This window comes from Pan paniscus, chromosome 6 (assembly GCF_029289425.2).
Source record: "Pan paniscus chromosome 6, NHGRI_mPanPan1-v2.0_pri, whole genome shotgun sequence".
NCBI classification, from domain to species: Eukaryota; Metazoa; Chordata; class Mammalia; order Primates; family Hominidae; genus Pan; species Pan paniscus.
The window spans coordinates 93042990-93065411 of NC_073255.2; the positions used below are offsets into that span (position 1 = coordinate 93042990).

At 54.5% G+C, this 22422-nt stretch overlaps 2 protein-coding genes across 6 annotated transcripts in view; both read right to left on the minus strand.

The window, feature by feature from the left end:
• Positions 1–516: 516 nt before the first annotated feature.
• On the minus strand, positions 517–9516 carry LOC134728416 (putative postmeiotic segregation increased 2-like protein 11). Its single transcript, XM_063606251.1, has 5 exons — positions 9368–9516; positions 8490–8561; positions 3267–3406; positions 1219–1305; positions 517–1041 (listed from the first exon to the last, which is right to left on the minus strand). Exons 1-5 carry the CDS (start codon positions 9514–9516, stop codon positions 935–937), a joined length of 555 nt encoding a protein of 184 aa, XP_063462321.1. The 3' UTR covers positions 517–934.
• LOC117978810 (probable E3 ubiquitin-protein ligase DTX2) overlaps positions 3354–22422 on the minus strand; it is a 39305-nt gene continuing 20236 nt past the window's right edge. For 3 of the 5 annotated variants that reach the window (XM_063605918.1, XM_063605919.1, XM_063605917.1), the window contains 5 exons: positions 18616–18695; positions 16680–16838; positions 15549–15710; positions 14691–14780; positions 9440–9593 (listed from right to left, as the gene is read on the minus strand). In XM_063605918.1, coding sequence (XP_063461988.1) covers positions 9531–9593; positions 14691–14780; positions 15549–15710; positions 16680–16838; positions 18616–18695 — 554 coding nt within the window. In that variant the 3' untranslated portion in view covers positions 9440–9530. Of the gene's footprint in view, positions 3407–9438; positions 9594–14690; positions 14781–15548; positions 15711–16679; positions 16839–18615; positions 18696–22422 lie in introns of those variants that run through there. The other 2 variants (XR_010112617.1, XR_010112616.1) reach the window with 2 other exon arrangements.

Below are 22422 nucleotides of genomic sequence, written 5' to 3' on the forward strand. Positions count from 1 at the left end.
TGATCTCAAGGTTTATTTATTCACAAATAGAGATTTGTTTTGTTATTACTCTTCAAATAAAATTGTTTTAAAGAATTTTTTAAAGAATTAAAAAAATTTTTTTAAATTTTTGAAGAATCCAAAAGATATTATAATTAAAATGTATATGTAGGGCAGGGTGCGGTGGCTCATGCCTGTAATTCCAGCACTTTGGGAGGCCGAGGAGCGCAGATCACTTGAGGCCTGGAGTTCCAGACCAGCCTGGGCAACATGGCAAAACCCCATCTCTACTAAAAATACAAAAATTAGCCAGGAGTGGTGGTGCACGCTATAGTCCCAGCTCTTCAGGAGGCTGAGGCACGAGAATCACTTGAACCTGGGAAGCAGAGATTGCAGTGAGCTGAGACTGTGCCACTGCACTCCAGCCTGGGTGACAGAGTGAGACTCTGTCTAAAAAAAAAAAAAAAAAAAAAAATATATATATATATATATATATATATACACACACACACACACACACATATATACACACACACATATATGTGTGTATATATATACACACACACATATATATGTGTATATATATTTAAATATAATTATACAAATTTAGTATCTGGGCTATAATTAAATAGTGCTTTGGAGAAATGTTTCCCTAAAATTTGATGATGAAAAGCAGTGGTAACTATCATTTATTACCTATATGTTATGTTAAAATTGAGAAGTTACTGTTCTAATAAGGGTAACCTTTTTTTTTTTAACAATACTATTTGCTTCATTTCATTCATTTATTTCCCACATTTCAGAAGTACTAGGACTTAGATTGGCAGTGAGACAAAACAGAATTCAGAAGCTAGAAGCTGAGATACCGAGATAGAAAATTGTAAATAATAACGATTCCAATTAACTTTCTGAGAGGTTTTTCTAAGGGGTCAAGTGAATGGATAAAAACATTGTATCACCTCAGTGCACACAGTGAGCTCAGAGCTTCCCCCTGAAAGCCGAAAGTTTCAACCTCAGTTAGGTCGGCAAACTCTTGAATCTTACATGTGTGATGTTTCAGAGCTGAAAGAGACTGTAAAGTAAGGACTAAGACACCTCAAGTGCTAAAACAACAGATATACATGATATCTAGTAACTGGCTTAAAAAACTGTTTTTGCGTTTCCCAAGACAGTGTTACTCAAAATTCTGAGACATGTGGCCCAATTATTTTATAATAGGATTAGAAAAAGTCAACTTACTTAAGCCTTCAAAGTTTTCTTCTTCTACCCCACATCCATTGTCTGAAACTTCAATGAGATCCACTCCATAGTCCTTAAGCTTTAGATCTAGAAAGTTTAAATATTTATGTATTTATTAAAAATGGACCCATGCTAGAATGGCATGAACCCGGGGGGCGCAGCTTGCAGTGAGCCGAGATCGCGCCACTGCACTCCAGCCTGGGAGACAGTGAGACTCCGTCTCAAAAAGAAAAAAAAAAAAAAAATGGACCCATGCTATAAGCTTTTATATTGATATTATTTATAACATATGCAAATTGAAGAGTCATAACTATACCTTTAGTTAAACGTACGAGTATCATTTTGTATATTTCATTTTTATAAAGCCCTTTCTGGCCATTTACTAGCCCAGATTAAATAGTTTAGCTTTTTCTTTCCTCTTTTTTTTTTTTTTGTCCATAGGCTAGTCAAATGAAGCAGTTGGAGTGGAGAAGGAACAAAAAAATCTGTAACTGGTTGTGATCAATTAGTGGTTAACACCGTTGCACTTTGACCAGCCTTTTCTTTTGAAAGAAATAATTTTAACATACCCAGTAAGGAGAAAGGGGGGCAGGCGCGGTTGTTCATGCCTGTAATTCCAGCACTTTGGGAGGCCAAAGTGAGCAGATCACCTGAGGTCAGGAGTTCCAGACTAGCCTGACCAACGTGGAGAAACCCTGTCTCTACTAAAAATACAAAATTAGCCAGGTGTGGTGGTGCATGCCTGTAATCCCAGCTGCTCGTAAGGCTGAGGCAGAATTGCTTGAACCCGGGAGGCGGAGGCTGCGGTGAGCCGAGATCGTACCGTTGCACTATAGCCTGGGCAACAAGAGCGAAACTCCATCTCAAAAAAAAAGACAACTGGTTCTGGAATCAGACTTCCTGGATCCTATTTTATTAGCTTTATAATCTCAAAAAAAGGAAATTTCCTGTTCCTTAATTTCCTCATCTGTAAAATGAAGATAATAAGTTCTATCTCATAAAGTTACTCAGCTGATTAATAATTTTTTAGGTTTCTTTTATTGTGTTATTTTCTTTTTTTTTTCTTGTTTTTTCTTGAGATGGAGTTTTGCTCTTGTCACCCAGGCTGGAATGCAGTGGCATGATCTGATCTTGGCTCACTGCAACCTCCACCTCCGAGGTTCAAGCAATTCTCCTCCCTCAGCCTCCCGAGGAGCTGAGACTACAGCCATGCACCATCACATCTGGCTAATTTTTGTATTTTTAGTAGAGACAGCGTTTTACCATGTTGGTTAGGCTGGTCTTGAACTCCTGACCTGAAATGATCAGCCCTGCTCTGCCTCCCAAAGTGCTGGGATTATAGATGTGAGCCATTACTCCATGCCTATTTTATTGAGACGGAGTCTTGCTCTGTCCCAGGCTGGTGTGCAGTGGCACGATCTCGGCTCACTGCAACCTCTGCCTCCTGGGTTCAAGCAATTCTCACGCCTCAGCCTCCCAAGTAGCTGGGATTACAGGCTTCTGCCACCAGGTCCGGCTAATTTTTATATTTTTAGTACAGACAGAGTTTCACCATTTTGGACAGGCTGGTCTCAAACTGCTGACCTCAGGTATCCACCCACCTTGGCCTCCCAAAGTGCTGGGATTACAGGTGTGAGCCACCACACCCGGCCTGCTTTATTTTTTTAATAGAGATGAAGTCTCACCATGTTGGCCAGGTTGGTCTTGAACTCTGGCCTCAAGCAATCCCCCCACCTTGGCCTCTCAAAGGGCTAGGATTACAGGCGTGAAACACCACGCCCAGCTATTCTGCAAATTAAATGAGATATTTCTGTGCAATTCTTAGCATAACACCTGCCTGGCACACCATAAGAACACAATAAAAGCTGTTGTTATTATTATTACTACCTAGCTAAGTACTAGGCACATAATAGGTGCTAACTTTAACTTAAAAATAATAATTTATTACTACATCAACACTTGATACTCTTATTTCAATAACAAATGTTTCTTGACTGCAACAACACACACTAATCATTTCTTGTGGCTTAAAACTCTCCCAAACTTACCAATGTTAGTGGCACCAGCATCCAGACTGTTTTCTACTAACTCCTTCACTACAGTGCTTAGACTCAGTACCACTGGCCCAGAGCAAATCTGATGGACTGACTTCCGATCAATAGGTTTGATGGCCTTAGCAGGTTCTGTACTAAAGAAATGTTACAAGAAACAAAGCAAGTATTCAGCTACATATTTTCATCCTGATTTTAACTGTGGGAAATGACTCAACACTGTAAATAGTTTATGGGTCTAATCTGTTCATTTATTATATTAACAAATACATTTATTATATCCAGAAATAGAAACACAGTTTTACAATCCTTAAACATGTACCCAAAATACTTCTGGATAGATACTTCAAATTCAACAGATCCTTACTATCTAGGATCCACTTGGAGAAAACATACATTGTATCTCTCAAATTACCAAAATCTTTGGCAACAATGGTGTCTTCTTTCTTGAAAACTGAAAGCATGGCCTGGTGGGGTGGCTCATGCCTGTAATCGGCTAATTTTTGTATTTTTTTTTAGTAGAGATGGGGTTTCACCACGTCGGGCAGGCTGGTCTTGAACTCCCGACCTCAAGTGATCCACCCACCTCGGCCTCCCAAAGTGCTGGGATTACAGGCATGAGCCACTGCACCCGGCCCACCTGGATAACTTCTAAAAATATTTTATAGAGATTAGATGTTGGTATGTTTTATTTTGTTTTGCTTTTTTTGAGACAGAGCCTCGCTCTGTCGTCCAGGCTGGAGTGCAGTGGTGTGATCTCAGCTCACTGCAACCTCCGCCTCCCGGGTTCAAGCAATTTTCCTGCCTCAGCCTCCCAAGTAGCTGAAATTACAGGCACCCATCACCATGCCTGGCTAATTTTTGTATTTTTAGTAGAGATGGCATTTCACCATGCTGGCCAGGCTGGTCTCGAACTCCTGACCTCAAGTGATCCGCCTGCCTTGGCCTCCCAAAGTGCTGGGATTACAGATGTGAGCCGCCACACCTGTCTGAACCTAGATTCTGTTCTTGCAGTGTGAAGTTCCTGAATGTTGGGAGCAGAGGTGCGATGTGATCAGGTTTAGAACCTGGTCCTGGCTGGGTGCAGTGGCTCACACCTGTAATCCCAGCACTTTGGGAGGCCGAGGTGGGTGGATCACCCGACGTCAGGAGTTTGAGACCAGCCTGGTCAACATGGTGAAACCCCGTCTACTAAAAATACAAAAAAATTAGCCAGGCACGGTGGCGCACGTTTATAGTCTCAGCTACCTGGGAGGCTGAGGCAGGAGAATTGTTTGAACCTGAAGCTGGAGGTTGCAGTGAGCCGAGATCACACCACTGCACTCCAGCCTAGGCAACAGAGTGAGACTCTATCTTAAAAAAAAAAAGAACAAAGAACCTGGTCCCTCTGGATACTGAGAGGGGAATGGGCGACGGGCAGGAGTAGACGTGGAGAGTTCAGCTAGAGAGGAGCCACGGACATCCCAGCAGGAGACCAAGGTGGCTCTTGCTTGGGGATTGCAGGGATGATGGAGAGAAATGGGTGGCTTAGACACTCCAGGGAGGTAAAGCAATCGCTGGAAGTGAGAGTGAGGGAGGGGTACTTCCTGGCTGCCTGTGCCCACCTGCTGCCATCCGAATTCCTTTGATGTTTGGCCTGCTGAGTCATCTGCAAGTCATTACCCCGCAACAGTTTTTCCTTTTTAACAATGCATTTGTTTCAAACCATTGAGCCATTATGTTCCGGGCCAATGGATTTTGTGGTGTTTCCCCAACTACACAGTCCTGGGGAATATTTTAAATGCCATTTAATAAAAAGTTCTGCACAATGCCGTTCCCGTGACATGTTCTGCTCAAAGCCGTCACGAGCTGGTATTCAAGGGGATGGGGTTCGGCTGAGGACCCTTTTAGGTGTGACTGTGCTGGGCAGAACGCCCTGGCATGGCTCCCCAGGGCCTGATGGGACTGTGCCTGTGCTGGGCAGTGCCCCCTCCCTTGGGTTCTTCTTCTTCTTTTTTTTTTCTTCAGATGGAGTCTCGCTGTGTTGCCCAGGCTGGAGTGCAGTGGTGTGATCTCGGCTCACTACAACCTCTGCCTCCCAGATTCAAGCGATTCTCCTGCCTCAGCCTCCCGAGTAGCTGGGACTACAGGCACGAGCCACCGCATCTGGCTATTTTTTGTATTTTTAGTAGACACGGGGTTTTGCCGTGGTGCCCAGGCTGGTCTCAAACTCCTGAGCTCAAGTGATCCACTTGCCTCAGCCACCCAAAGTGCTGGGATTACAGGTGTGAGCCACCATGCCCAGTCTTGTCTTTCAAAAATATTAACGATGTATTAATGTTCTTGTGGAACACACCTGCCGTTGAGATGACATCCCCAGAACCCCTTTTCCTGGGGCCTTGCCGTAAAGCAAACTGTGGTGGTGCACTCACTTGCAAAGCACAGAAGACCCCAATTTTTGCATTCACGCCCAGGCCACATCAGAAACTGGGCATGGCCTCTTCCCTCTGCCTTATCTCCCAATTCCTGCGGCCACCTCCTGCATATTTCTGGAATCCAACTCTTCCTCTCCAATCCTCTTTGTCTGCCCTGGTTCAGATCTGGTTCTTCCCAGCCCACAATCCCTGCTACCACCCCCTGGCCACCATGGGTGCCACTGCAGAACAGGACCGTATACACCCCTGGTCTCTCTGAGTAGCTCTCTCTCCTTCTTCCCTCTTTTTAAAAAAACTTTTTAGAGATGGGGTCTTGCTGTGTTGCCCAGGCTGGTCTTGAACTCTTAGGCTCAAGAGATCCTCCTGCCTCGGCCTCCTTCTTCCATTTGCCCTTCAAAATTCAGCTCAAGGCCGGGCATGGTGGCTGTCACCTGTAACCCCAGCACTTTGGGAGGCTGAGGTGGGAGGATCTGTTGAACTCAGGAATTTAAGATCAGCCTGACCAACATGGTGAAATCCTGTCTCTACTAAAAATACAAAAAAATTAGCCAGGCATGATGGCAGGCACCTGTAATCCCAGCTACTTGGGAGGCTCAGGCAGGAGAATCACTTGAACCCGGGAGGTGGAGGTTGCAGTGAGCCAAGATCATGCCACTGCACTCCAGCCTGGGCAACAGAGCAAGATTCCATCTCAAAAGAAAGGAAAAGGAAAGAAAAGAAAAAAAGAGTCAGCTCAGAAATAACCCCAGGGACCAGGCGTGGTGGCTCATACCTGTAATCCCAGCACTTTGGGAGGGCAAGGCAGATGGATCACCTGAGGTCAGGAGTTCGAGACCAGCCTGGCTAACATGGTGAAATTTCATCTCTACTAAAAATACAAAAATTAGCCGGGTGTAGTGGCAGGCGCCTGTAACCCCAGCTACTCCAGAGGCTGAGGCAGTAGAATTGCTTGAACCCAGGAGGCAGAGGTTGCAGTGACCTGAGATCGCACTGTTGCACTCCAGCCTGGGCAACAAGAGCAAAACTCGGTCTCAAAAAAAAAAAAAAAAGAAAAAAAGAAAGAACCCCTAGGAAGCCCCCTTGGCTCTCAGTGGGGGCCAGTAGCCTCCCCTCGGCTCCTGGACTATGATTCAGTCTTTACACCCTAGGTTCCAAGATCTGTTTAGAGGGTGTTTCCAAAGTCAAGTTCCAGGCGGCTCCTGAGGGTGACGGCAGCTCCTCAGTGGGCTCAGAGAGGCTGTGCAGAAGGGAGGGGCAGCTGCAGACTCGCATGGGAAGTCCCTGGCGCTGCGCCTGGCATCAGCACGGATTGTCACAGTAAGAACAAACACAGAAGGGCCCCAGGACATGCAAAAGCCTGTGGCCAACATGGCGAAACCCCATCTCTATTGAAAGTACAAAAATTAGCTGGGTGTGGTGGCAGGCACCTGTGATCCCAGCAACTCAGGAGACCAAGGCTCGAGAATCACTTTAACCTGGGAAGTGGAGGTTGCGGTGAGCAGAGATCGCGCCACAGCACTCCAGCCTGGGCAACAGAGTGAGACTCCACGTTAAAAAAAAAAAAAAAAAGCCGTGGCAATCCTGTTCCTAGCTGGTCCTTGAACCCGGGGAGGATTAATTCATCTTTTCACACAGCAAACACCAACGGCCCCCTCCTTCTCCCTGTCATACCTCTCCGGGGTCGGGCCCCTAGCCAACTGTCTTGGGTCTGGATAGGACAGCGTGAGACAGTCTCTGCTGAAGGGTCACTGACAGGGAGGTGGTCTTTTAACTCTGTCTTTTTTTTTTTTTTTTTTTTTGAGTTGGAGTCTCGCTCTGTCGTCCAAGCTGGAGTGCAGTGGCACGATCTCGGCTCACTGCAACCTCCGTTTCCCAGGTTCAAGTGATTCTCCTGCCTCAGCCTGCCAAGTAGCTGGGATTACAGGCACCCACCACCACACCAGGCTAATTTTTGTATTTTTAGCAGAGACAGGGTTTCACCATGTTGGCCAGGCTGCTCTCAAACCCCTGACCTCAAGTGATCCGCCTGCCCTGGCCTCCCAAAGTTGGGATTACAGGCATGAGACACCAAGCCCGTCTGTTAACTCTCTCTCAGTTCCAGGCAGAGGGACCTGGGCTCCACCGTGGTGGGGTTTTTTGTTTGTTTGTTTGTGTGTTTTGTTTTGTTTTGGAGACGGAGTCTTGCTCTGTCACCCAAACTGGAGGGCAGTGGCAAGATCTCGGCTCACTGCAACCTCCACCTTCTGGGTTCAAGTGATTCTCCTGCTTCAGCCTCCCAAGTAGCTGGGATTACAGGCCCCCACCACCATGCCCTGCTAATTTTTGTATTTTTGGTAGAGACAGCGTTTTGCCACATTGGCCAGGCTGGTCTCTAACTCCTGACCTTAAGTGATCTGCCCACCTCAGCCTCCCAAAGTCCTGGGATTACAGGTGTGAGCCACTGCGCCTGGCCTGTTCGTTCAAGACAGGGTCTCACTTCACCCTGGGGATGGGAGGTGGTGGGGGAGGAGGGGAGAGCTTCAGAGGCCGGGACCACCCTGGGCAGGGCCAAGCCCCAGGCAGCTCCTCTGGGGCCCTCCCATGGATGTGGAGTGGGGGTGCCCATCAAGAGCAGCAGCCCATGGCCTGGCCCTGCTCTGAGAATCCCCTCAGATGTCTCCAGCCAATTGGCCTGTGCCACCACCCCTCATCCCCCTGAGCAACTGCTCTCCAGACACCAGACCTGGGCCGGGGATGCTGGTTTAGGGGCCCTGGTTCCTAAATGTCACAAGCCAAAAGACCAGGTGAAGGTGGCTTAGCAGGGCACATGGGGCAGGGGTCACAGGCCTCCAGGAGGGGCAGCAGTAGCCGGGGGGCAGGGGGCTCAATCACCAGCAGCCTGAGGACCCAGGGCACCAGGAGCCCCGCAGAGGGGCTCGGTTTGTGTCTTTGCAGGGCTGGGAGCTCTGCAAGGCCTGGGAAGTGGGGAAGGACCTGGCAGGTTGGCACTGAAAAGAGTGGCTGCGGGGGATGGGGCGGGGCATGGAGCTGGAAGGCTGAGCCAGGGTGAGGCAGCGGGGAGGGCAGAGGGTGGACCTGGAGAGTGGGTGAGAGGGCAGAAGGGGGCTGGGCGGAGCGGGGTGCTGTTCCAGCCTCACCACGCCCTGCCTTCCCGGCTTCCCCTGGGCCTGGTCTTCCTGAGGTCACCCCGCCTCCTCCTGTGTCCGGACAGTCCTGACCTGGACACACTGCCTGCTTCCCCATCCCGCTCCACCCCGATGTTGGCAGGCCACTTGACCTCCTGTGCCTCAGTTTCCTCATCTGTAAGAGTGGGTGGGAGCCACCTCTCCTGCTCCCTGCCTAATACCGACGAGACTGGGTCTGAACTTGGCCCCCGAGTTTCCTGCCAGATCTGCCCGTGGTGGGGGACAGGGGCCTAGACTTTGAGGAAGCTGCCCCCTCCCACCTTGACTAAGATCCCGCCTCCCCAAGGTGCCCACCCGCTCCTCCTGGGCCTTGCCCGGCCCCAGCGGGGGTGAGCACTGTTGCTGACTCTACAGTGGAAGGAGCCCGGGCTTGCAAAGGGGAGGACCGGGGCCGGGGGACCCCTCCCTGGAAAGATGCTAGAGAGAGCATCCCTGGTCCCAGCAATGCCTCCACCCCAAGCACAGCCCCAGTCCCAGGGCTCCGGTGGGGACCACCCACCGATAGGGTCCAGGGCCAGGGAGGGGCGCGTTGCAGAAGGGCTGCTGGTGGCAGCCGTGGTCATGGCCCACCTGCAGCACGGGGGCGCCTCCGCTGCCCGCCATGGGGTCGTCACAGGGCAGCTGGTCCAGAGACAGGGGCAGCGTCATGTAGTGACCATCGGTCAGCAGCTGTGGGGAGGCCGGAATGTCAGCCAGTGTCTCCGGGTTCTGGAAGCCCCTGGAGGCTGCAGGATGAGAGAACAGATGGAGGTGGGAGGGGAGAAAGCAGCTTTGTCCTTATGAGTGGGGGTTCTGTGTTCACCCAGTCTCCAGCCCTGACCCCCCATGCCACCTCCTCCCTCAGAGCCCCCAGAGATAGTCCAGACCCAGTCGACTTTGTTACCCCTGAAGGGGAGCTTCCCTCTGGCCTTTTGTCCCCACCCAGAGCCAGGAGTGGGGAGCAGCGGGCAGTCCCAACCTGCCCAGCCCCAGCCCCAGCCCCATCGCAGTGCACCAGCCCTGCCCCACAGGAGGCCACATCCTCCCAGGTCGCAGCCTCGGTTCCCTGTCCAAAGGAAGAACTACTTGGATTCAGAGAAAGGGTTGCAGAGCCCTTGACAGCTGACAAACCCACCACTTGCACTACTCCCGGGATTTGGTGTTCACTACGTGTGTATTTTTCAATACACATATTACCCCTTTAGATAAAGCCCAATTCATCCACACCTACTCTCCCAAAGGCCCCCACAGGGGCTCAATCATTGAAGGCGCTTGCTGGTGAGGGGCTCCTAGGGCCCACCACTCTCCTCAGCCGTCACCCTCACCCAGGCCCCACAGCAGTCCCTGCACCATTGCTGAAGGCCACTACGAGCCAGACGGTATCGCTGGCGCTGGCAAGCCCATGGAGGACACAGCGCAGCTGCTCCAGGGAGAAGGTGGTGGCTGTGACCTTCCCTTCCAGGTCCCAAGCTGTTATCTGTGGTGTGTAGGGCACCAGCTCTGTGGCCACGGGGGACAAAAGGTGAGCCACGGAGATGGGCGTGGGGGTCACTGGGGCTACCTCTCCCAATCGGAGGGGGGCGGGCGCCCAGGGTCCAATCACTCCAGCAGGGCCCCCAGCCCCTTGGGTCTGACTGGACGCGTCCATCCGGGACCCCCACTCACCCAGGCTCAGGCTGGGCCAGAGACAGTTCAACGCCAGGAGGAGCATCTGCAGCCCTAGGTGAGGCTGCCCCCAGGGTAGCCCCATGACAGCCGCCAGCACCCGGGAGGCTCAGGGGCTGGTCTGGCTGCTTCGGGCTGCACCCCACCCCCAACAGCTTGGCCCTGGAGAAGCTGGTTAATCAGGCTGCCCCAGGGGCTGGAAAGACCTGCAAATGTAAGTGCACCCCACCCCCTTCCTCCCAGGCCAGCCCACAGAAGGGAGGAGCTGGGGGTACTCTGGTGGGAGGCAGGCCAGTATCCAGCCCCACTGCCAGGGCCAAGGGAGAGGGGCCACTGGAACCCCAGATGCCAGCCAGGCCATCCCGGAGCCTGGATTGGGGCCCCTCCCAGTCTCTCCGCCCTGGGGAGGAGGGTCTGGCTTTTGGAAACAGGCTCAGGACCACATGCCTGAGATTCCTGTGCCCCAGGTGCCAGGAGCCTCCCTCTGCCTTCTGTCCCCACCCAGAGTCAGGAGTGGGGAGTAGCAGGCAGCCCCAACCTGCCCAGCCCCATCCCCATCACAGCACGCTGGCCCTGCCCCCCACGAGGCCACATCCTCCCAGTTCACAGCCTCGGTTCCCTGTCCACAGGAAGAACAACTTGGATTCAGAGAAAGGGCTGCAGAGCCCTTGACAGCTGACAAGCCCGACACTTAAACACTACTCCCGGGATTTGGCGCTCACTATGTGTGTATTTTTCAAGACATAACTCACATACCTTCACAACCTTCACAGCTCAGTGGCTTAAATATATATATGTCACCCAGGGAGGTCAGTTCACAGCTAACTGGAGCCTCAAACTCCCAGGTTCAGTTAATCCTCCCACCTCAGCCTTCCCAGTAGCTGGAACCACAGGCACACACCACCATGCTCCGGCTAATTTTTAAAATTTATTTAATTACTTTTTTTTTAAGATGGAGTCTCCTTTGTCGTCCGGGCTGGAGTGCAGTGGCGTGATCTGGGCTCACTGCAACCTCCACCTCCTGGGTTCAAGCGATTCTCCTGCCTCAGCCTCCCAAGTAGCTGGGATTACAGGCACATGCCCCACGCCCAGCTAATTTTTGTATTTTTAGTAGGGATGGGGTTTCACCACGTTGGCTTGGCTGGTCTCAAATTCCTGATCTTAAGTGATCCACCCGCCTTGGCCTCCCAAAGTGCTGGGATTACAGGCGTGTGCCACCGTGCCTGGCACACCCGCCAATTTTTTGTTTGTTTTTTTTGAAATGGAGTTTTCACTCTTGTTGCCCAGGCTGGAGTACAATGGCTCGATCTTGGCTCACCGCAACCTCCACCTCCTGGGTTCAAGTGATTCTCCTGCCTCAGCCTCCTGAGTAGCTGGGATTACAGGCATGTGCCACCACACCTGTCTAATTTTGTACTTTTAGTAGAGACAGGGTTTCTCCACGTTGGCGAGGCTGGTCTCGAACTCCTGACCTCAGGTGATCCACCCACCTCAGCCTCCCAAAGCGCTGGGATTGCAGGTGTGAGCCACTGCGCCCGGCTGGCCAATTTTTTAAAATGTATTTTTTATAGAAACAGGATCTTGCTATGTTGCCCAGGCTGATCTCTAACTCCTGGGAGGATCAAGCAAATCTCCTGCCTTGGCCTCCTAAAGTATTGGGGTTACAGGCGTGAGCCACCATGCCTGGCTATTTTTTTTTTTTTTTTTTTTTTGAGACATGGAGTCTCACCCTGTCGCCCAGGCTGGAGTGCAATGGCGTGATCTCTGCTCACTGCAACCTCCACCTCCTGGGTTCAAGCAATTCTTCTGCCTCAGCCTCCCTAGTAGCTGGGACTACAGGCACCCACCACCATGCCCAGCTAATTTTTGTATTTTTAGTAGAGATGAGGTTTCACCATCTTGGCCAGGCTGGTCTCAAACACCTGACCTCGTGATCTACCTGCCTCGGCCTCCCAAAGTGCTGGGATTACAGGCATGAGCCACTGTGCCCAGCTGCTAATTTTTAAAAATATAGTTTTTGAGGCTGGGTGTAGTGACTTACGGCGGTAATCCCAGCACTTTGGGAGGCCGAGGTGGGCAGGTCACTTGAGGTCATGAGTTCGAGACCAGCCTGGCGAACATGGTGAAACCCCGTCTCGACTAAAATTACAAAAATTAGCCGGGTGTGGTGGAACGTGCTTGTAATCCCAAGTACTCGGGAGGCTGAGGCAGGAGAATGACTTGAACCCGGGAGGCGGAGGTTGCAGTGAGCTGAGATCCCACCACTGCACTACAGCGTGGATGACAGAGTGAGACTCTGTCTCAAAAAAATATAATAAAAATATATTTCTTGTAGAGACAGGGTCTCACTGTGTTGCCCAGCCTGGTCTTGAACTCCTGGCTCAAGGGATCCTCCTGCCTCAGCCTCCCAAAGTGCCCAGATTACAGGCATGAGCCACAGTGCCCAACAGCTTTTAGTATATCAACAAGGTTGTGCAACCATCACCAATTCCAGAACCTTCTTACTTCTCCAAAACGAAACACTACACCCATTAAATGGTAACTCTCCATTCTCCCCTGTCCCCAGTAACAACTAAGCTATTTCTTGTTTCCATGGTTTTGCCCATAATGGACATTTCATAGGATGCAGTCACACAACATGTGACCTTTTGTGTCTGGCTTTTGTTACTTTTTCAAGGTTCCTCCTCGACTGTGATTGCTTCATTCCTTTTCACAGTTGAGTAATATTCCATCCTGTGAACGTATCACACTTTCATTCATCCGTGGATGCAGAATTTGGTTTTTTCCACTGTGGGGCTACTGTAAATAATGCTGCCATGAGCATCTGTGCGCAGGCTTCTGTGGGCACATTTTCAGTTCTCTTGAGAATGTACCTAGGAGTGGAACTGTGGTCATATGCTAATGCTGCTTTTTGAGGTTCTGTTTGCCAAAGTGGCTGCATTTTACATTCCCAGTAGCAGTGGATGAGGGTCCCATTTCTCGACATCCTCTCCAACACCGCGTTTTGTTTTAGTATAGCCATCGTAATGGGTGTAGTGTGGCATCTCATGGTTTTGTTTTTATATATATTTTTTGAGACGGAGTCTTGCTCTGTCGCCAGGCTGGAGTACAGTGGCGTGATCTCGGCTCACTGCAACCTCTGCCTTCTGGGTTCAAGCAATTCTCCTGCCTCAGCCTCCCAAGTTAGCTGGAATTGTAGGTGCACACCACCACGCCCAGCTAATTTTTGTATTTTTAGTAGAGGGGGTTTCACCACGTTGGCCAGGCTGGTCTCGAACTCCTGACCTCAGGTGATCCACCCACCTTGGCCTCACAAAGTGCTGGGATTACAGGCATAAGCCACTCCACCCGGCCTATTGCTGAGTTCTATGGGTTCTTTATATATTCTGAATACTAGATCCTTATCAGGTATGCAATTTGAAAATATTTTCTCCTATCCTCATCCTCAGAATCCTTTCAAGGAGAAGCACCCAAGGCACCCCTGGTGCTGGCCTGGGGGGCAGCCCTGTCTTCACACCCACACCACGGGCTCCCACCCTCCTCGCCAGCTATCCTGCCTTCCTGGAAGGCTCGTCCCCAACCTTCTCTGCAGCCATCCAAGACACAGCGCGGCTACTCCAGGGAGAAGGTGGTGGCTGTGACCTTCCCTTCCAGGTCCCAAGCTGTTATCTGTGGTGTGTAGGGCACCAGCTCTGTGGCCACGGGGGACAAAAGGTGAGCCACGGATATGGGCGTGGGGGTCCCTGGGGCTGCCTCTCCCAATCGGAGGGGGGCGGGCGCCAGGATCGAATCACTCCAGCAGGGCCCCCAGCCCCTTGGGTCTGGCTGCAGCCACAAAGTCCCTATTCATGTCCCAGTGCAGACACCACTGCTCCAGCCTTCCGTGGTCACCTGGTCTAACACAGCCCCCGGTCCCTGCCTGTCACACTCTGACTCTCAGGAGCTCCTGACCCCACCCAGCAGGGTGCTGGAAGGTGATGGCCTCTCCTCCCTCGAGGCTATGTGAGCTCCAGGCTGCCCTCCCTGTACCTACAGCAGGTCCCCAGAAAAGAGCAGCAGATACTCGGCCCGGCCTCAGCCTCTACCCTCCACTGCAGAAGCAGAGTCCAGTGTGGCGCCTGGCCTCCTGCCGCCTGGTCAGGGCCCCGTCCACCCCCGGGGCGCATGGTGGCACTCACCTTGCAGCCCTGGGCGTTGTCTGGAAGGTAGCACTGGCGGGGAAACCCTCTGGCAGTGAACGGCTTTCCGGGATTGGGGTGCTCAGGGCCCTGCGGGAGGAACAGACACCAGGATAGGGTGCTCCGAGAGCCCGCACAGGGACAGACCCCTGCACAGCTCCAGCTCCTCCCCCGCTCCGAGATGCCAACCCCAAATGTTCCTGAATTTCCCTCTGAGCTGTGGAGAAGTGGAGGGAAACCAGGGGAAAGGCTCATGGTTCAACAAGACAAAAAGATGCCTCCATCCACCACAGGTGGACCTTGGCTGGCAGCCAGTGCCCGCTGCCTGCTGCCCCGTTATCTTCCCACCCTGCCCCAGGCCCTACGATCCACCCTGGCTCAAGACAGGAGACCAAAAGAGCTAGGGCCTGTCTGAGTCTCCTCTGGGACTCTGGGGCCTTGTGCCTGGGCTCCTGACACCCACACGCCTGGCCCTGCCACTCCCAACCCAAGGTTCCTCGACGCACACCCTGCTGTGGCCCCGCTTCTCCAGCCCCTCCGCAGGGTTCCTCCCACTGAACTGCCTGCCCTTCTGCCCAGAACAAGTCCAGCTAAGATGGCTCCTCCTCTAGGAAGCCTTCCTTGGTTCAGGAAAGAGTGGAGGGCCAGCCTTTTGCTGCCACAGCCCTAAGAGCTTGCCCTAAGCCCCGGCACTGCCTCCCCATTCCCGGCCCTCCATGGCCCTGGCCTTAGGGGACCTGGGGGCCTGAGCTTGGCCACATGGGCATCCTCAGCCTTGATCCAGGGGCAGACTGCTGGGACGTGGGTGGGGTGGGAAGAGGAGTGGCCAGGAGTGGGGGACTCAAGAAGGCCCCTCACCTGGATGCCATGGGGAATGCTGTAAACTATGAGGATGGTCCCGCAGTCCTTGTGGCCGGGGAGCGACATCTGGAACCGTAATACCTCCATCTTTCCCTGGGGCTGGGTCCCCGTCTTCTCTCCATAGATGGTTTTGCAGGAGGGACACTGCAGACTTCCATCCTGAGAGAGGCAGACGCAACCCACTGAGCTGGCAGTCTGAGAACACCCAAAACCGTCACCTCCACCGTCAGATGGTAAAGGGCCCCGGGAATGGGCTGGCCACCATCCCAGGGAGTTGCTGGCAGCCTCCTGCCCGGAAACTGGCTTCCAACAGCTTCCCTGGAAAGCTTTGTTTTGCACCAGCAACTCATGCCATTTTCGTTAAGGGACATGCTATCAGGAGACAGGTGGCGAGTGGGAAAACTCGGATCCTGAGCAGAAATCTCCACGGGTGAATCGCATTTGCAGTCGGATAGACAGCCTTGCAGCGTCTGATCTGCGGAGCTGGGCCCTGGCTGCCCAGGACGGCAGTCACTAGGGAAGGCCGAGCCAGGCTCCGATGCGCCACATGACTCGGTTCTCTAAGCCTCTAAACTCTGCCCATCCCGCCTGAAGGCCGATGCAGGGAGAGCAGCTGGGGGTCGGTCTGGGCGCGGCTCTTCATGTGTAGGCTACCATGGGGCCCAGGATCAGCCCTGCCTCAAGGCCTGGCTCCCACCTCCCAGTGGGGTGACCGTGGGCACAGCCCCTGCTCTGAGCCTCTCCCTCATGAGCACTGTGCTGACTGCACAGGGATGCTGTAAGGAAGAAGGGAGACAGTGTCTGCGGTGCTTACAAGTGGCCGAGGGGGAGGCGGTGCCCTGAGGCTCAGAGAAGCCCAGAATCTTCTCAGGCCTGGCTGGAGGGGTGGAGGGAACCAGCCGCCCTGGTACTCCTTTCTAAAGTGTGGGGCAGACCTAGAAGAGTAGGGCAGGCCTAGGAGAGCCGGCCAGGCCTTTAGAAAGGTCTTCAAGCTGGCCCCACGCCCAGCACCATCTTTTGCAGAGGCCCATTCCTACAGCCACACCCGGAACCCTCCCGCCCCTGCAGGGGACAGCTCAGGACTGTGGGGGCGGGCCACCCGCCTCCGCCCCGGGCCAGTGGGGGCACCTTATTGCCGTTGCAGTACATGGCCAGGAGGCACCACAGGTGGAAGGTGTGGCTGCACTTGGTGAGACGGCCCACAGCCAGGGGCCCGATTGCCTTGCTGTCAGTCACATCGCTGTATCCAGACGCTGCGGACAGCTTCTCCATGCAGATGATGCAGTCCTGGAGGAGACCAAACACGGGTCATGCTTGCCAACAGTGGGCTGGGCTGACGTGGGCCAGTCTTGGAAAAAGAGGCTTTCATGTGCTGAAATGCTGGAAGTGCAGTCAAAGTCAATTCCGAGGCCAGGCGCAGTGGCTCAGGCCTGTAATCCCAGCACTCTGGGAGGCTGATCACTTGAGGTCAGGAATTTGAGGCCAGCCTGGCCAACACGGGAAAACCCCATCTCTACTAAGAATACAAAAATTAGCTGGGCGTGTTGGCAGGCGCCTATAATCCCAGCTACTCGGGAGGCTGAGGCAAGAGAATCGCTTGAATTCAGGGGGCAGAGGTTGCAGAGCTGAGATTGTGCCACTGCACTCCAGCCTGGGCGACAGAGCGAGACTCCGTCTCAGAAAAAAAAAAAAAAAAGTCCATTCCACAGGCTGGAGACACAGGTGAGTCACCGGGACCTGTGCCCTTGAAGGGCTTACCAGCAGCACAGGCTCGACATGACAGCAGAAGCCACCAAATGGAGAGGACGGACAGGGCAGGATCCTGGGGGAGGCCCTCGGAGTGGGGTCTTACAAGGGAGACAGGAATTGCCAGATGGACAAGCACAGAGTGGGCACCCGGAAGAGGGAGGAGGACGTTCTGAACGAGGAGCCAGCGCATGGGCACTAAAGCTGGCAGGGGGTGGGCTGGGAGCAGGAGATGAGACAGGATCAGGGAGAGGCGCGCCCTCGGGGGTCTGGCTGCCACACTCAGGGGCTTGGGGTTGTGTGTGAGTTGGGGGTCCTGCTGGGGGTTCCAGGCAGGGAGTGCTCCCATGATCCAAGCTGCGTGCTGGCTGTGCAGATGGCAGCTTGGAGAGGAGGAGCCTGGGGTGAAATGGCCCAGTCACACCAGATGGACACCAGGGCCGAGACAGAGCTGAGCGCTGGGCAGGTGGGAATGTGGCAAGGGCTTGTGGAAGGGGTGGGACACATGAGGAGGACGTTCAGGCTCCTTTCCAAACCTTTACTTACCAGATTTTTCTCATGGACTCAACAGACTGGAGAAAGAGACAAGTGAAGAGTCCCTGGGTACTAGGGCTCCTGGCCTTCCACCCGCCCCCAAGTATCTGAAGATCTCTGGGTACTGGTACTCCCGGCCGTTCACCCACCCCCTCCCCCAACAGTATCTCCCAGGCTCCCAGCTAAAATCAGGGGAAAGTGGTGCTGCAGCCCCCAAAACGTGGCTCAGCAGAGGTTCAGGTTCTATGGAAGCGCAACAGGAGTCTGATTGGTCCTGTTCATTACAGGAGGTCAGGAGGACAGGGCTGCAGTGAGCTGTGATCACGCCACTGCACTGAGCCTGGGCGACAGTGTGCACCCGTCTTTAAGAATAAAAAAATTATAAGAAACTTGACCAGCTCTCCCAATAGCCGGGGGGCAGGACAGCCACCTGGACGAGGCCACCTCACTTCTACAGGAGCATCCGCAAGGTGGAGAGTGGGGCAGGCTGGCCCATCCCTTGTCTCTGGAATTCCTGCTCCCAGGATGGCCATCAGGCTATGGAGAGGCCAGGGCCGGGAGAGGAGGGGCTTTGCTCAGGACCACAGCTCCTTAAGTGCAAAGCTCAGACCATAACGATGTGGGTCTCGGGAGACTGGGAGATGAAACCAAAGGGGCTGGAGGAAGGCCCTGGCACCCAGAGGCACCTGGGAAGCACCCTTCAAGCAAGATGGGGCGGATGTCCTTTCCATGTGGAGTTGTTTCCAAACAGAAACAAAGGCAGCCAAGGTCCCAAGACACAAACCTCATCTGGGGGCACTTTCAGCTCTTCCGTGTAGTTTTTTATGACCTGCTCTGGCTCTGGCTCTGGCTTCGGGGTCGCTCCTAGAAGAGAGAAGTACATAAGCAGCGTCCTGAGGAGCACAGGCTGGAGAGGATGCCAGAGAGCGAGGAAGGCAAGGGAGAGGTCTAAGCTGTCAGGAGGAAATGCGAGAGGGGCCCAGACAGGGAGGCCAGTGTGCGGGACGGGAGAGCTCAGCGCCAGGCACAGAGCCCCGAGCTCCGTCGGGCAAAGCCTTCCCCAGTCCCACCGTCCGCGGACCCGGCTCAGCCCCAGGAGCCATGGAGGATGCAGAAGAGCAGAAACAGCAGCACAGTCTCCTGGGAGCCGCATCCCCGCGCACATTGAGTGAGGAAACCGACCCCGGCGCTTCTGAGGCTGCGCGGAAGTCAGACAGCCGCTTCGGGCACAAACTACTCCAGGGGGCGTTGTGGCAGCACGATTTGATTCAACTTGCATTACCCTGGCATGAACATCACAGGGACAAGGGAGCCTGGGGTCCAGCATGTACAGGCAGCTGCACACACGCCAACCGCCACACAGACACTGTCCCGGGAAACGCCTGCCACTGACTGGGAAGGTCTGTCACGTGCAGACTAGCTCCTAAGTCCAGCGACTCTGGGGAGGGGCCAAGACGTGGCAGGAGCCCACCCTGACGGCCTCACTCGCTGTCTGTGCACACGTGCACGAAGCTGGAGGGAGAAGGGCTGCATCTCCATAAACACCGAACCCCACATCCAGTAAAGCCTCTCCTACGGACAAGAGGCTCCCCGAGCTGGTGAGGATCGGCGCGGCCCGGGGCGTTCTCTAGGTAGTGGGAGTAGCAGAACCACAGAAGCCGGCAGCCAAGCCCGTGCGGGGGTGAAAGAGGGACGGGGAGCCCAGTGCCACCCGTGGAGGCGCTCCTGACAGGGGCTCCACCCCAAGGTCATGGTGGGGCTGCGGTCGTCCCAGACTCCAGGACCAGAAGGGGCTCTGGTTTGAATCCAAGCTCACGGCCTTCAGGGGCTGCAGAGAATTCTAAGCCTGAGGGCTCACAACTGCACCTGCTGAACTCCCTTTACACCAAAAAGGGCCAGGGAGGGGACAGTTTGGCAGGGAGGTGGCGTGGTGGGGCGGAGGCTGGAGTCGGCACGGTTTGTTTAATTCTAGTTCTCTTGCTGTGAACGAATCATGCCACCTCTGAGCCTCGGTTCCCCGATCTCAAACGGGAAAGACGAATATGTAACCAAGCTGGAATTGCTGTGATGGCATGGCTGCTGTGACCTGGAGGGAAACTGCTGGCAAGACCACACCCCCCAACCCCCATCCACACCCCCCACACCTCCACCCACACCCCCACACCTACAGACACCACACCTACACACACACCACATACCCACACCCCACACACACCCACCTCCACCCACACCCCCCACACCTACAGACACACCTACACACACACCACACACCCACACCCCACACACCCCACACCTCCACCCACACCCCCCACACCTACAGACACCACTCCTACACACACCACACACCCCAATCCACACCCACACCCCCCCACACACACCCAACTCCACCCACACCCCCCACACCTAGACACCACACCTACACACACATCACACACACACCACACACCCCAATCCACCCACACACCCCCACACACCCAACTCCACCCACACCCCCACCTAGACACCACACCTACACACACACCACACACCCCAATCCACACACACCCCACACACACACAACTCCACCCACACCCCCACCGCCACACACTCCACACACACACCCCCAACTCCACCCACACCCCCCACACCTACAGACACCACACCTACACACACACCACATACCCCAATCCACACCCACAGCCCCCACACACACCCAACTCCACCTACCCCCCCACACCTCCACACACCCCCACACACCCCACACAACTCCACCCACAACCCCACACCTCCACACACGTCACACCCCCCACACCTCACACACTTCTACACAGCCTGCACACCTCACCCCTCCACACACCTCACACCTCCACACCCCACACATCTCCACACCCCACACCTCCACACACCCCACACACCCTCACCCCTAAACACCCCACACATCCCCCACACCTCCACATACCACACATCTCCACACGCCAACCTCCACACACACACCCCACACACATCCCCACACAACTCCCACACCACACACACCTCACACCTTCACAGACCCCACACTCCACACCTCCACACACCACACACCCCACGCATCTCCACACCCCACACATCCCACACCTCCACACACCCCACACCTCCACACACCCCACACACCCCACACCTCCTCACACCCTACACCTCCATACACCCCACACAGCTCCACACACCCCACACCTCCACACACCCCACACCTCCACACACCCCACACCTCCACACACCACACACAGCTCCACACACCCCACACCTCCACACACCCCACACCTTCACACACCCCACACCTCCTCACACCCTACACCTCCATACACCACACACAGCTCCACACACCCCACACCTCCACACACCCCACACCTCCACACACCCAACTCCACACACCACACACAGCTCCACACACCCCACACCTCCACAGACCTCACACCCCCACACCTCACACACCCCCACCTCACACACCCCACACACTTCTACATACCCTACACACCTCACCCCTCCACACACCTCACACCTCCACACACCCCACACACCCTCACCTCCACACACCCCACACCCTCACCTCTACACATCCCACACACCCCACACCTCCACACACCTCACACACCCACCTCCACACACCTCACACACCCCCACACCTCCACACACCCATACAGACTGCCCAAACCCAAATCCTGTCACGGTGGCGAGAACGTCAGACCAGAACGATGGCCCCCAGCTCAGGGTCACCCTCCGTGTGGCTGGAATGCCCTACTCTGGCTGAGGGGGGCCTTTTCCTTTGGAAAAGCCTGCCAACTACAGAGCCATCTCCGGGTGACCCTGGGCCTCGCCTCTGCCCAGCCCTGGTGAGGCCGGGCACAGCATCCCACCCCCGCCCACCCACCCCAGCCCTTGCAGCTTTTCAGAACAGAAGGGAGCTTTCCATTAGCCACGTGTCTCAGAAGGGGCCAGCCAGGTGACGCACCAAGAGCATGTCCTTCCCAGGTAAACACGAGTGCCACAGAAGGTTGCCAGCCCGGGCTGCCAATGAGTCTGGCTCCTCCCCCAGGGCAGGGGAAGGGCAGGGCGTGCAGAGCCCTGGGCTGGGGGCAGGAGCTCGAGGCCCACCCCTCCCTGAGCCCACCTCCTCGCCTGTGGGCCGGAGGTCAGACACGATCGGAAGCCACCCTTGCCGCATGCCAGGTGCTTCGAGTATTTCCTAGACCTCGCCAAGCCCCTCTGCTAAGTGGAGGCTCTGAGAGGACCTGCTGAGATGACACAGACACTGAGGGCCAGCAGGGCCACGGCCACCCTCCCTGCCTGCCACCACGCCCACTCAAGAGCGTCTGGACTGGCCACAGTCCACACTTCCACAGCCCAGGGGTGGAAGCAGGGCCAGCACCCGCTTGGGAAAGGTTCAGAACTTGACCATCACAGGCTGCTCCAAGCAGGTCTTGCTGTAACTCCCTGGACCTGCTGTGGTCCTAAAGCCCCTTCTTCTGTGGCCATGCAACGAGCAGGGCAGGGGTCACCGAGGGACCCCTCTCAAGCAGCCCAAGTGGCGGCCACACAGGGCTGGGGGTCAGGGCAGCAGACCTGGGCAGCAGACCTG